This window comes from Sminthopsis crassicaudata, chromosome 1, assembly GCF_048593235.1.
Source record: "Sminthopsis crassicaudata isolate SCR6 chromosome 1, ASM4859323v1, whole genome shotgun sequence".
NCBI lineage: Eukaryota > Metazoa > Chordata > Mammalia > Dasyuromorphia > Dasyuridae > Sminthopsis > Sminthopsis crassicaudata.
Window position 1 is genome coordinate 627,680,652 of NC_133617.1, and position 12,742 is coordinate 627,693,393.

Consider the following 12,742-nt stretch of genomic DNA (forward strand, 5'->3'; position numbering starts at 1 on the left):
ATGACAGGAGAATATTGATATGTAGAAAAAATATGTGCCTGTGCATGAGCAAAAGTAGTGGAGGTGGGGTTCTCATTTATCTTGCTAGGCTATTTAAATCTCTTTTAAACTAATATGTCTTCTGGCTGGTGTAATAAAAAGGGACTTCAGTACAAAAGTGAGGATTTTGAACAGATGCTGACCTAAAGCATGCTTTCAGTCTGGGGTTACTTTTTTGGGACCCTGTATTCAAGAGAATTCTGGAACACATAGTGGTGGGGCCATTAAGGGGTAGTCAGGTCAGGGCACTGAGTTCTTATTTCCCCCTTTTTATTGTTTTTTTTTTTCTGGTTATACATGTATATTAATTTTTAAAATGCGCATTTCTTTGTGAATCATGTTGGGAAAAGAAAATTCAGAAAAATCACAAGAGAAAAAAAGGGGGAAAAGTACATAGTAAAAAATGTGTTGTTGATTTACATTCAGGATCCATAGTTCTCTCTCTGGATGCAGATGGCGTTTTCCACCCAAAGTTTACTGGAATTGCCTTGGATCATTGAGCCGCTAAGAAGAACTACATCTTTCACAGCTGATCATCACACATTCTTGCTGTTACCGGATACATGTATTCCAGGTCCTATTTGTTTCATTCTGCATCAAATCATGTACATCTTTCTAGGCCTTTCTGAAATCAGCTTGTTCACCATTTTTTATAGAACAATAATATTCCCATAATGCATCTGTGGGCTTGGAAAATACTCTCACCTGTGCTAAGTGTACGCTTTACAATGGAAAATCATCATACAATATTTCAGAAATTTACCACAATCGCCTCCTTCCCACATATGTAATCCAAAAGAAAAACCCGCGGGTATTATCCTTTACAATATGTCAACTGCAGGACGTTTAAATAAAATAGTGGATTAAAATCTTTGCTCTTCTTTGTGGGGAGAGAGACAGACACAGAAAGACTTATGCTCCTCTTGTAGATGAGGAAGCAGGTCCTGCCAGGATCCCAGAGCGTGGGCGTGTCTGAAGCTGCATATAACTCAGATTTTTCTGGCCTGAGAGCTCAGCACTTCGTCAAATCCCTTTTTTAGCGGGGATCCATTAAGGCTGCCTGGTAAGGAAATTGGCTCCGGAGATTAGGTTTAAGACAAGACCTCCAGGGCGCACTGTATTTAGGGTTGGGTGGAATTGCTTCTAGGCGCCCTGCCTCTGCTGGGCCCAAGTTATCCCAACATGAAGTGGGGTGCGAAGGAGACTAAGGTGAGAGGGCCAGGATAACCTCAGGAGGAGAAGGGATCGAGTTCACTTCTTGCACTATTCTTGCACAATGTTAGCATTTAATTTTTTTTTTCCTGAGGCAATTGGGGTTAAGTGACTTGCCCAGGGTCACACAGCCAGGAAGTGTTAAGTGTCTGAGGTCGAATTTGAACTCAGGTCCTCCTGACTTCAGGGTTGGTGCGCTATCGACAGCGCCATCTAGCTCTCCCTCTCCGTTAGGGTTTTAAAGGCAAACTACCGGAGGGACCATGACGCTAGTGCTGCCATCTTTGTTACTGGCAAACGTCAGCAGGATCTCCCAGACTTCAAGGAGCGAAGCGGCTTTGGAGCAGCGGCGAGATTTACAGCGGGCCAGATTCCGCCGGTCCGGGACGACGGGATCTCGGATTCGGCGCGCCCTTCCCTTAGCACCTTAGTCTCGCCTCAGGTCCAGGGAGTAGCCGGAAGGGCAGGCCCACCTGACAGGAAGGGCCGCGTGAGGATCACGTGACTCCAAAACTGGTACCTGTTTGTCTCGCTCCTGGCTGCTCAGCCGGGCAACTTGTTTGGGACTCCGGTGCCTTCTCTCCGCTGCCTCGGGGGAGGAGGAGAAGCGCGGAGGGTGGGGGCCCGCCGGACCTCCCCTCCGCCTCTCCCGAGTCTGATGAGGCCGCCGTGACCTCCAGCCTGGCCAGTGTTTGACAGCTCTGATCGCTGAGCCGCCCACCATGGTGCCCACGGACGCCTGGCAGCAGCATTCGGATTCAGAGAGTGAGTGTCTCCTGACCCGCGGCCCTCCCGGGGCCGGCTCCTCACGTCCTGGCTGCCACGGGCGAAGGCAGACCCGGGGCTACGAGGATGTTCATCCTTCATCGCCCATTCACCCGGAGCGGGAGAGCGCTGGTCCTGTGGTGGGCGGGGGTCCGAGGCGGAAGCGTCCCCAAGTCCCTGGGCCACCCGTGAGAAAGCCGAGAATGTCGTTGCACTCCCCAGGGCTGCGTCTTTCTCATAAGATGCCTGGGGAGAAGGGATGGGGACAGAACTAGATGTCCGAGTGCCTCCAGCTTTAAATCCACTTTGCCGGTGCAGCGAGTTCTGCGCCTTAGTGAAGTGACTTAGCGCCGATATTTGCGTCCAGATCGCAAGTGCAAGCCGTTGCTTGGTGGGCTGAACTCAGAGAAGTTAGCGGACTAACCATTGGGGGGAAGGGACTTCGCCTTGGTGGGCTAACTCTCAGCACCTGAAAAGGACTCGGCAAAAATCTACGCTTTGAGCCGATCTTTTATTGGGGAAATATAATGGGGGGGGGGTTTGACATCGTAACTTAACCTTCTGTTTGAATAAAGTAAAAGGTTGGGGCTGTAATCAAAAGTCCATTTGAACGGGAGGCCTACTTAAGAATAAAAACCCAGGGGCAGCTAGGTGGCGCAGTGGAGAGAGCTCCAGCCCTTAATTCAGGAGGACCCGAGTTCAAATCTGGTCTCAGACACTTAACACTCCCTAGCTGTGTGACCCTGGGCAAGTCACTTAACCCCAGCCTCAGGGAAAAGAAAAATAGATAAAAACCTGAACAAAGTCAGAAGGGTCTGCTTATGATCCTGTCAACGCCCCCTGCTTTCCTTAGGGAGTAGTTGGCTTCCGGATTGTTTAGAGATTCAGGCTCTCCCTGCCAGTACCCATCTGACTCTCCAAGACCCAGTCCTGAGGCTGGCATAGAGGGAGGGCTTCGTTTTGATAGGTTGCCATTGGGTTTTGGATCAGATGAGGTCATGCTTCTAAAGCATTTGATAAGCCTTTAAAGCCAAAATAGAATTAATAACCCAGATATTAGATCTCAAATGGATACCGTTCACAGCTCATAATACTGAATGAAGGGGCCTGAGGAATGAAGTGAACTTCTCTCCATCCACATCCTGTGCTTTCCTACGTTTGTATTTTGGGCATCTCTCTTTGTCATTTATCCTAACTCTTTATGTAGAAACGCTACCCATTCACTCTCTGATGCCTTCCTGGATCCTCCACAGTTAAAAAAATATGTATTTTTGGACCTCACATACTTCTTTGTATCCTTCGTGTGTATTTATCATTTATTTTACATTATGGTTGTTTGTACATAAGTTAGAGCTTTTCTCTTAGGCAATAAGTTCCACGAGATTAAGGACAGCCTAAAATACACACCACAGGATATTATATATAACAGGTGCTGAGTAAATGTTTGCTATATTGAATTGAAGATTCTTTTTTCCCCTTCCCTTCCTAGGAGAGGAGCTTCTTCCTAGCAAGCCTTGTCAGCCAAGGGCTCAGTCTGTCCAGTGGAGAAATCTACTCAGTTTTTGGTAAGTGACAACGGGAGAAATTAAAGGGGATAGAAAAGGAGGGACCTGAGTGGAGAGGAGCCATGTAGACACAGATAGTTAAGAAAAGAAAAAGCACAGTTACGAGTAAAGGAGTAAAGTGGATGAGAGATGAGGAAGACAGAAATTGAGTATTAGGACTAGTGAAGAATACCTTGTGTAAGAAACAGTTTTTACCCTGAAACAGCTTATAGTCTAGATGTTTAGACAGAATGAATGAATGAGGGTTGGGGTAGCATTTATTCTGTGCAAAATTTGAGAAAACAAGTAGAAAAGCAAGACAGTCCCTGCTTTCAAAGAGCTTACTTCTTAACAGGGGGAAACAATACAGAATATAAATATGTGAAAAGTTGTATTGCATTTGAAGATTGTGTATGTTAGAGAAGGTTGACAAATCTCAGTCCAGTCATTTTATAGATTAAGGAAGTAAAATCCATAAAAGAACTTATTGGCGGAACCAGTACTTAATGAAATGCTTTGCACTTAGGAAGTTTTTTATAAAATTAATGAATAATGAGTAAACTGGAGGTAGAACTTGGGTTTCCTGACTCCAGTCTAATCTATTTTTCCCTGTTCTACCTAGATCTTAGAGATCTTTTCTTTACATAATCCAACTTTTTATAGTTGAGGCTGATGTCCAGAGAAGTAAAGTAATTTGGCCAAGTTTGTTGTAGTACAGCTGAGACTGGAATTCTACAATTCAGTAATAGAATATCACAAAGCAGTGTATGCTAAAAATTAAACAAGTAATAGGACAGATAAATGCCCTACCTTATTGGAGTATGAAACAGTTGCTTCAGCATGATAAAACTGGAAATGTGTTTAGAAGACTTGCATTATTTAACCTACATTGGATTATTTGTTGTCCAGGGGAAAGGGGCAAGGGAGGGAAGAAGGAAGGAGAAAAATTTGGAACACAAGGTTTTGCAAGGGTGAATGTTGAAAACTAACTTTGTATGTATTTTGAAAAATAAAAGTTATTATTATTACCAAAAAAGAAAAAAAAAACAGTTACTTCAGGGTAGGGTAGTTAACAGAGCTGTCATGGAAGAATAGGGATTCAATCTGAACCTTTGAGAAACTGGAGAAAGGGACAGGAAAAACAGAGAGAGGAAAGATCGCAGAGAGGAAAAACAATGGCAGTTACTTTGTAAGTAGTGGAATCTTGATATCTTGAGTTATGGTGAGAGGTGCAAATTGATCAGAGAGAAATGGACATCAGGAGAGATTTAGGGGGAAATTGGGAGTGGGAGGAGAAAGCTGTCATTTGAGCACTGCTTCCCTTTTCACCTCTAGGCTCCTAGGTCTTTGCAACAATTTCTCCTATGTGGTAATGCTCAGTGCTGCACATGACATCCTCAAGCACCACAAGGCACCTGAAAATAACAGCCACGTGAGTTACTGATAATAATAGGGTTTTCAATTTAAAACTGGAAGAGACCTTAAGCATCATGTAGGTATTCAAAACAATGAAAGGTCATCATCTTTTAGAGGAGGAAACAGGGCCCATAGAGGCTTACTAGCTCACGTTGACTTAAAACATTCATTCATTAATTTATGCTGGATTTAAAAAAAAATTATTAATGTGTTTTATTTACAAAGCCATATGCATGGGTAATTTTGTTTCAAATTTTTCCCTCCTTACCCCCAGCCCCTCCCTTAAATGGTAGATAGTTCAATACATGTTAAATGTGTTAAAATATATGTTAAATCCAATATATGTATACATATTTATACAGTTATCTCAATGCACAAGAAAAATTGAATCAAGAAGAGAATAAAAACCTGAGAAAGAAAACAAAATGCAAGCAAACATCACCAGAAAGAGTGAAAATGCTATGTTGTGGTCCACACTCAGTTCTCACAGTCCTCTCTCTGAGTGTTTTATGTCTGTCTTCATCACTGAACAATTGTAACGGGTTTGAATTATCTTATTGTTGAAGAGAGCCATGTCCATCAGAATTAATTGTTGTGTAGTCTTGTTATTGTGGTATCTAATGATCTCCTGGTTCTGCTCATTTCACTCAGCATTAGTTCATGTCCAAGCCTCTTTGAAATCATCCTGCTGGTCTTTTCTTACAGAACAATAGTATTCTATAGCATTCATATGCCATAATTTATTCAGCTATTCTCCAGTTGATGGACATCCACTCACTTTCCAGTTTCTAGCCATACAAAGAGGGCTGCCACAAACATTTTTGCGCATATGGGTCCTTTTCCCTCCTTTAAGATCTCTTTGGGATATAAGCCCAGTAGAAATACTGCACAGTTTGATAACTTTTGGGGCATAGTTCCAAATTGCTGCCCAGAATGGTTGGATCCATTCACAACTGCACCAACGTGTATCAGTGTCCCAGTTTTCCCACATCCTCTCCAACATTAGTCATTATCTTTTCTTGTCATCTTAGCCAATCTGAGAGATGTGTAGTGGTATCTCTGAGTTGTCTTAATTTGCATTTCTCTGATCAGAAGTGATTTGGAACACTTTTTTTTTTTTTCCCCTGAGGCTGGGGTTAAGTGACTTGCCCAGGGTCATGTAGCTAGGAAGTATTAAGTGTCAGAGACCAGATTTAAACTTGGGTCCTCCTGAATTCAAGGCTGATGCTCTATCCACTGTGCCACCTAGCTGCCCCTGGAACACTCTTTCATATGAGTGGATATAGTTTCAATATCATCATCTGAAAATTGTCTGTTCGTATCCTACAAAGGTACCACAAACAGGTCCCTTTCCCTTCTTTAAAATCTCTTTGGGATATAAGCCCAGTATTAATACTGCTGGATCAAGAGCATAGTTCCAAATCATTCTCCAGAATAGCTGGATATATTCACAATTCCACCAACAGGAATTCAGGGCTGGTTCAGTATTAGGAAAACTATTAGTATAATTGACCATATTAATAACCAAATTAACAAAAACCATATGATCATCTCAATAGATGCAGAAAAATCATTTGATAAAATCCAACATCCATTCCTATTAAAAACACTTGAGAGTATAGGAATAAATGGGCTTTTCCTTAAAATGCTCCAGTATTTTTTGCAAGAAAATCCCCCATGGAGTCATGAAGATTTGGACATGACTAAGCAATTGAACATTAACAAGGAGAGAAGAGTGCAAGTGTAATATATGAAGGACATGTTCTTTTTTTTTTTTTTTAAAGAATGGAATTGAATTGAATTTATATATATATATATATATATATATATATATATATATATATATATATATATATATATATTTTTTTTTTTTTTTTTGAGGCTGGGGTTAAGTGACTTGCCCAGGGTCACACAGCTAGAAAGTGTTAAGTGTCTGAGATCAGATTTGAACTCGGGTCCTCCTGAATTCAAGGCTGGTGCTCTATCCACTGCGCCACCTAGCTGCCCCTGAAGGACATGTTCTTAATAATCAAATGAAATTTTTTTCCTTTTTGATCTGATTTTTCTTGAGCAGCATGATAATTGTGGAAATATGTATAGGAGAATTGTACATGTTTAGCATATATTGGATTATTTGAAGTCTAGGGAAGGGGCTGGGAGGGAGGGAAAAAAAATTTGGAATACAAGGTTTTGCAAAAGTGAATACTGAAAATTATCTGTATTTATGTTTTGAAAGTAAAAAAGCTTTAATAATTAAAAAAAAAATTTTTAAAAATTCAAATGAAAGTTCCAGAGGAAACTTGTTAGGGTGGGTAGTAGAGAGGAAAGTATAACGAATCCCTCCTCCTTCTTAATGGTCAGGATTGGGTTAAATGAAGTAATAAGACTTGGCTAATTACAAATGAGGTACTTATCCTTCAATTTCAGTATTGTCAATTTGCTTTAGTTTTCGATCTAGTGTTGAGTAGATTACCTCTCCCATGGTTGGGGAATGTTGCTTAGGAAGGTTATGCCGAGAAAATGATCTTCTAATTTAAACTTTGAAATAGTTATTCTGTATCATAGTTTTTTCTTTTTCTTTCTTTATTTTTTTCTGAGGCTGGGGTTAAGTGACTTGCCCAGGGTCATACAGCTAGGAAGTGTTAAGTGTCTGAGACTAGATTTGAACTCAGGTCCTCCTGAATTCAAGGTTGGTGCTCTATCCACTGCACCACCTAGCTGCCCTATCTATCAGTTATTCTGAAAACATTGTATAAAGGAGATTTTTTCTTTCTCTATTTAGGTGGATCCAGAGCCAACACCCACTCCTCACAATGGTACATCTCGATATGATTGCAACGCTGTATCCACAGCTGTGAGTATTTATGATTCCCTAAACCCTTCTACTCCAGCCCCCATTTCATCTTGCTTTTAAGATCTTCTAGATTTAAGTGTCCTGCCCTTGAAGTAATAAAAAGACTGTCCACCCCTCCAGACAAGACAGCCTTTTTTCCTTTCTGTGTTCAGCTGTATTAGGGTAATCTAAGGCCCTGGCCCTGGGTTATCCCAGGATTGAAAATGGAGTCTTATTTATTTATAATTTCTATCCTAGGCTGTCCTCCTGGCTGACATTCTGCCTACATTCATTATCAAGCTGCTCGCTCCTCTCGGCCTTCACTTGCTGCCCTACAGGTCTGGAGCACACGGGGGTAGGGTAGAAATGAAGAGGAGTAAATAAGAGAAGATGGTATAGTTTAGTGTGACTTTAGGCAAGTCATTTAGTTTCTCTAGGCCTCATTTGTGAAATACAGATGGAGCAGATAATCTCTTTTGTTCCTTTCTGCTCTACACCCTGTGATTTCAAGGAAGTACAGTGGTCTGGAGATCTGGGAGGTGGTCCCAGCTCTGTGTGTAGTTGTGTGATCTTGAGCAAATTACTTGTCTGTGGTCAGGGGTGGTACAGAAGTAGAATGCTGGGATCAAGCAGAAAAAAATATCATGGTTTGTGTGTTAAATGGGGCTAAATTTGAAGGGGAGAAGACTAATTGATCATCTTCCTTTCTAGCCCTCGAGTTATCCTTTGTGGGGTCTGTGCTGCTGGTAGTTTCCTTCTGGTTGCTTTTTCCCAGGAAGTTATGACCAGCCTCAGTGGTGAGTTATATGGTTGGGAGAATAGTTCACAGGAGGATTTAGTTGATATGGATGGAGGTGGCAGGTTGGGGCAGGATGAAACAAGATCAGGACTACATGAAGAAAAAGATTTGGACAGTTCCATCGAGCTAACCTCTGTCTCCACTTTCCTGTTTCTAGGTGTGGTCCTGGCCAGTATATCCTCTGGGCTGGGGGAGATAACCTTTCTAGCCCTTACTGCCTTTTACCCCAGGTAAATTGGAGAAAGGGAAAGAGTCTGAGGCAGGGTTTGTTTTTTGAGGAGATACAGGGAGTGAGGGGCAGAGCAGCCCTGCTGATCTCACTCTTACATCTCTTCTTAATTGTCTTTTCTTCAGTCAGGTGGTTTCCTGGTGGTCCTCAGGCACTGGTGGAGCAGGGATACTGGGGGCTCTGTCCTACCTTGGTCTGACCCTGGTGGGTCTTTCCCCTGGAAATGCATTAATCTCTATGTTGGGCATCCCTGTTCTCCTGCTGACCACGTGAGTGTCTCTTCCTGTTAAAACTTCTATACTCTTGTGTGCGGAGTAGGAAAGGAATAGTGGCCAAGGAAAGAGAAGAGACTTTGAGACTCTTTTCTCTTCTTTTTTCTTTCCTCCAGTTACTTTCTGCTGCTCAAGTCTCCTGATTCCTTGGCTTCCCAAAGAGATGAGGTGCTTGAGACCTCAACTCAGCAGCCTCTTATAGCAGGAGAGAGCTCAAAACCCCGTAAGTGAGTTGATGGGCTCACTAAGCCTGACACTTGTTCTGTAATGTTGGTCACATCATTTAAGTTTTTGAGCTCTTACTTTCTTCACTTGGTAAATGGAAATAAGAAGCTGTGGTTCACAGGAATTTGGAAAGAATGTGTGTGTGTCAACTTAGGTCAGATATAGGGAAATATGGAAATGATAAAGCATTGCCTGAAATTAGGAATTATTGTTGCAACAGATAATAACTTTTTGTGTAGTATGATGAAAAGGTCTTTAGATTTGAAGTCAGAGAATCTGAGTTTTTTATTCCAACTCTGGGTTTCTTCAGCTATAAAATGAGACAGTTGGACTAGCTGGTCTTTAAGGTCTTGTTTAGTCCTAAATCTATGAACCCTTTACATCTCCTTTTTAAAGATACATTTTTTTTTAACCAATAAACTTCAACAAATATAAACATTTCAATGTGTATAGGAAAAAAAAAGGAAACCGATTTTCTGTTAAGTACGTTTTGTCTTTTTCCTCCCTAACATGTGTAAGTATGTGTGTGTGTGTGTGTGTGTGTGTGTGTGTGTGTGTGTGTGTGTGTGTGTTGGGTAAAGGATGAATTTCTAATTTACTCCTTTTTTTTCTAGCAGACCCCAACTTCAATTTGAGCCTCTCCTTCAGTGACAGGTGGAATGTCTTCAAGGTATGGGAAGACAGAATAGGGGATAAAGATATAATATTTTCCATGTGGGGATAGAATTAGTAATGGGGACTGATGCTCTAGTGTTTGCCCAGAGAATTGTCAGGCTTATGGCTGAATCTAACTGCATCAAAAGCTCACCTTTTTAACTTCTGAATATTCTAGGGTCTCCTGAAATACATTGTCCCCTTGGCTCTGGTTTATTTTGCTGAGTATTTTATCAACCAGGGGCTGGTGAGTAAGGAAATATCAGGGAGGGAAATTGGGTAAAGGGAACATGGGGATTAATTGGCTGAGGATTGGGGTAGAGAAGTAAGGAGGAAGCATCCGTAACTCCCTTGAATCTGCTTCTCTATCTAGTTTGAGCTCCTTTTCTTCAGAAACACATCTCTGAACCATGCCCAGCAGTACCGATGGTGAGAATGGAGGTGGGGGGTGGCTGCCTGAAGAGGGCAGATTCATCTGGGGAACTGGGTTGTTCAGATAGAAGGGAAGCTCTTTTTACCACTCAGTTCTTTATAGGTATCAGATGCTGTACCAAGCCGGGGTCTTTGTCTCCCGATCTTCCCTCCATTGCTGTCACTTCCGTTTCATTTGGATATTGGCAGTGCTTCAGGTAGGATTCTTGAAATCCCTCCTTCCCTTCATTCTTGCCTTGTTCACTTGACTCCTAGAAACACTTGTTAGTGGAAAATAAGGAACCTGAACCATAGGCCTACTTAGGAAGCTCTACTGAAAAGATCCCAGAACTTTTGAATCAGGACACCAGCTATGCCAGTTACTTGCTGTGAAACTGTAGGGAAAGACATTTGACTTCTTCTGCCTTTTTATTTCTCTTGAAAATAGGAGAATCCTTTTTTAACCCACATCAGGAAGAGTGCTTTAAATTTTACAATTTTCGCTATGTGAGATTGGGATCAGTGATAAATTTCTTTTATTTAACTTTATTTAACCCCTTTTTTTTTTTCCTAGTCTGAGAATCCTATTGAAGTTCATTATTAGGGTCTGTCCTTGCCCTTTGAGAGTTATACCCTTCTCTACTCATTGATTTTGTTACTAATATCCAGCTCTTCTTCCCAAACAGTTCCTGAATCTGGGCTTCCTAATGGCTGCAGTGTGGTTCAGTTTCCTTCCCAGCATCTACATTGTTTTCCTGATCATTTTGTATGAGGGATTCTTAGGTGGAGCTGCCTATGTAAACACCTTTCACAACATCGCTGTTGAGGTCAGCAGGAGTTGGTTGGTCAGGGAGGAGGTTGGGAATCAGGGGGAGTGAGAAGAAATAGATCGTTGGAGTGTAAGAGGGTGAGGGCACCATAAGTCTGATTTATCATGTGGTCAAATGGTGCTCCTTAGTTTTATGTGAATCTGGAGTACTTAGTCCCTGATGCCAAGTAAGAGGGTAAAGCAATAGTGGGGGAAAAGGAGGAGAAAATTGGGATTCTTTTGACTGACCTCTCCTTTACTTTTTCTAGACTCAGGATGAGCACCGGGAATTTGCCATGGCAACTGCCTGTATAGCAGATACTTTGGGGATCTCTCTATCTGGGGCCTTGGCTTTGCCTCTGCATGATTTCCTGTGTAGGAGTCATTGATGACCCATCTTGGAGCCTTTTCTATAGCCTGGGAACAGAATCAGCTAGAGGATCTATACTCTCCTGTGGCTTCTGTAGAACCTTCATCTGGAACTGGATGCAAGAGAGACTTAACGAATGTGCTTCTTACAATGGGGCTAAGTGGATGGTTGAGGGTCCTGGAAAAATGTCCATGGAAAAATATGGATTTTCCATATAATTTGTCTTCTACCTCTAAACTGAGTTTTCAACATCAGGCTGCCAGACAGGTGCTGAAATTTGACATTCATGACTTCCCATTAGCAACACATTTTATCAAATAACTCACTGTCCTGTTTCTGCCGAAGAAATGTGTATGAGGCATAACAAGGGTCAGCAGATAAATTTGGAAGTTAAAAGAGACATTTGAAGTTCTGAATATGCCCAACTAAGGGAAGCCAATGAGGATTATGCTGCCATCTAAAAGTTAATGTGGTTTGGGATGGGACTTTCACAGTAGGGGCTCAAAACAATCTTTCCTTCCCAATGAATAGTATAAACTTATTTTTGTTTCATTACGGAGAAGGTATACAAGGTTCCTAAGTAATGTATGGCAATGGGCTATCAAACAACACTCATCTACCCCCAATTCCTCTCCCAGTTCTCTCTTTATTCTTCCTTCTCTACAATTAACACTACAGGAATAGTCCTATTGATGTGATTATTATACTTCCCTAATTAATAAGATGCATTAAAGTGCCCATTAAAATGATCTAAGATGCCACTTTGGACTGTTTTGCCTTTGGGAAAACACCGTAGACACTTTTCAAAAAGTTTTTGTTTTTTCATAAAAATAGCTACATTTTATAACTTTTATTCCTATTATTGTCCCAAAGGAAGGATCTAAAAATCAGTCTTTAATTGCTTTTAATGTAATATTTGCGTTTGATTTTTTGTTAAGGATGGAGATTCCACTAATAGATCTTAAGATTTTTTAAGCTTCTCTAGACATATTTAGCTGTAGTTAAAAATGTTCACTCCCCATTGACCAGTCTTCTGTTAATGAATTTTTCTTACCTTAGCTCCATCTTCCAATTCCCACGTTGAATACTTGGTTTCTTATACTATGTTGAAACACATCCATATAATGTCTATACAACAAATTATGATCAAAGGAAGCACATTATG

At 41.4% G+C, this 12,742-nt stretch overlaps 1 protein-coding gene across 2 annotated transcripts; it reads left to right on the plus strand.

The window, feature by feature from the left end:
* Window positions 1–1,561: 1,561 nt before the first annotated feature.
* On the plus strand, window positions 1,562–12,338 carry CLN3 (CLN3 lysosomal/endosomal transmembrane protein, battenin). 2 transcript variants are annotated; one of them, XM_074309675.1, is made up of 15 exons: window positions 1,562–2,016; window positions 3,506–3,581; window positions 4,896–4,992; window positions 7,759–7,830; window positions 8,068–8,147; window positions 8,521–8,606; window positions 8,766–8,838; window positions 8,963–9,106; window positions 9,226–9,332; window positions 9,949–10,004; window positions 10,167–10,235; window positions 10,362–10,417; window positions 10,524–10,617; window positions 11,086–11,226; window positions 11,477–12,338. In XM_074309675.1, exons 1-15 carry the CDS (start codon window positions 1,974–1,976, stop codon window positions 11,594–11,596), a joined length of 1,314 nt encoding a protein of 437 aa, XP_074165776.1. In that variant the 5' UTR covers window positions 1,562–1,973; the 3' UTR covers window positions 11,597–12,338. The 2 variants fall into 2 exon arrangements, with proteins under 2 accessions (XP_074165776.1, XP_074165866.1); XM_074309765.1 differs by having other exon boundaries at window positions 9,952–10,004.
* The last annotated feature ends 404 nt before the right edge of the window (window positions 12,339–12,742 follow it).

Coding starts and splice junctions, on each gene's coding strand:
- CLN3 (XM_074309675.1), top strand. CDS start 1,974: ATGGTGCCCACGGACGCCTGGCAGCAGCATTCGGATTCAGAGA. Junction 2,017..3,505: donor GCAGCATTCGGATTCAGAGA/GTGAGTGTCTCC, acceptor TTCCCTTCCTAG/GAGAGGAGCTTCTTCCTAGC. Junction 8,607..8,765: donor AGTTATGACCAGCCTCAGTG/GTGAGTTATATG, acceptor TCCTGTTTCTAG/GTGTGGTCCTGGCCAGTATA.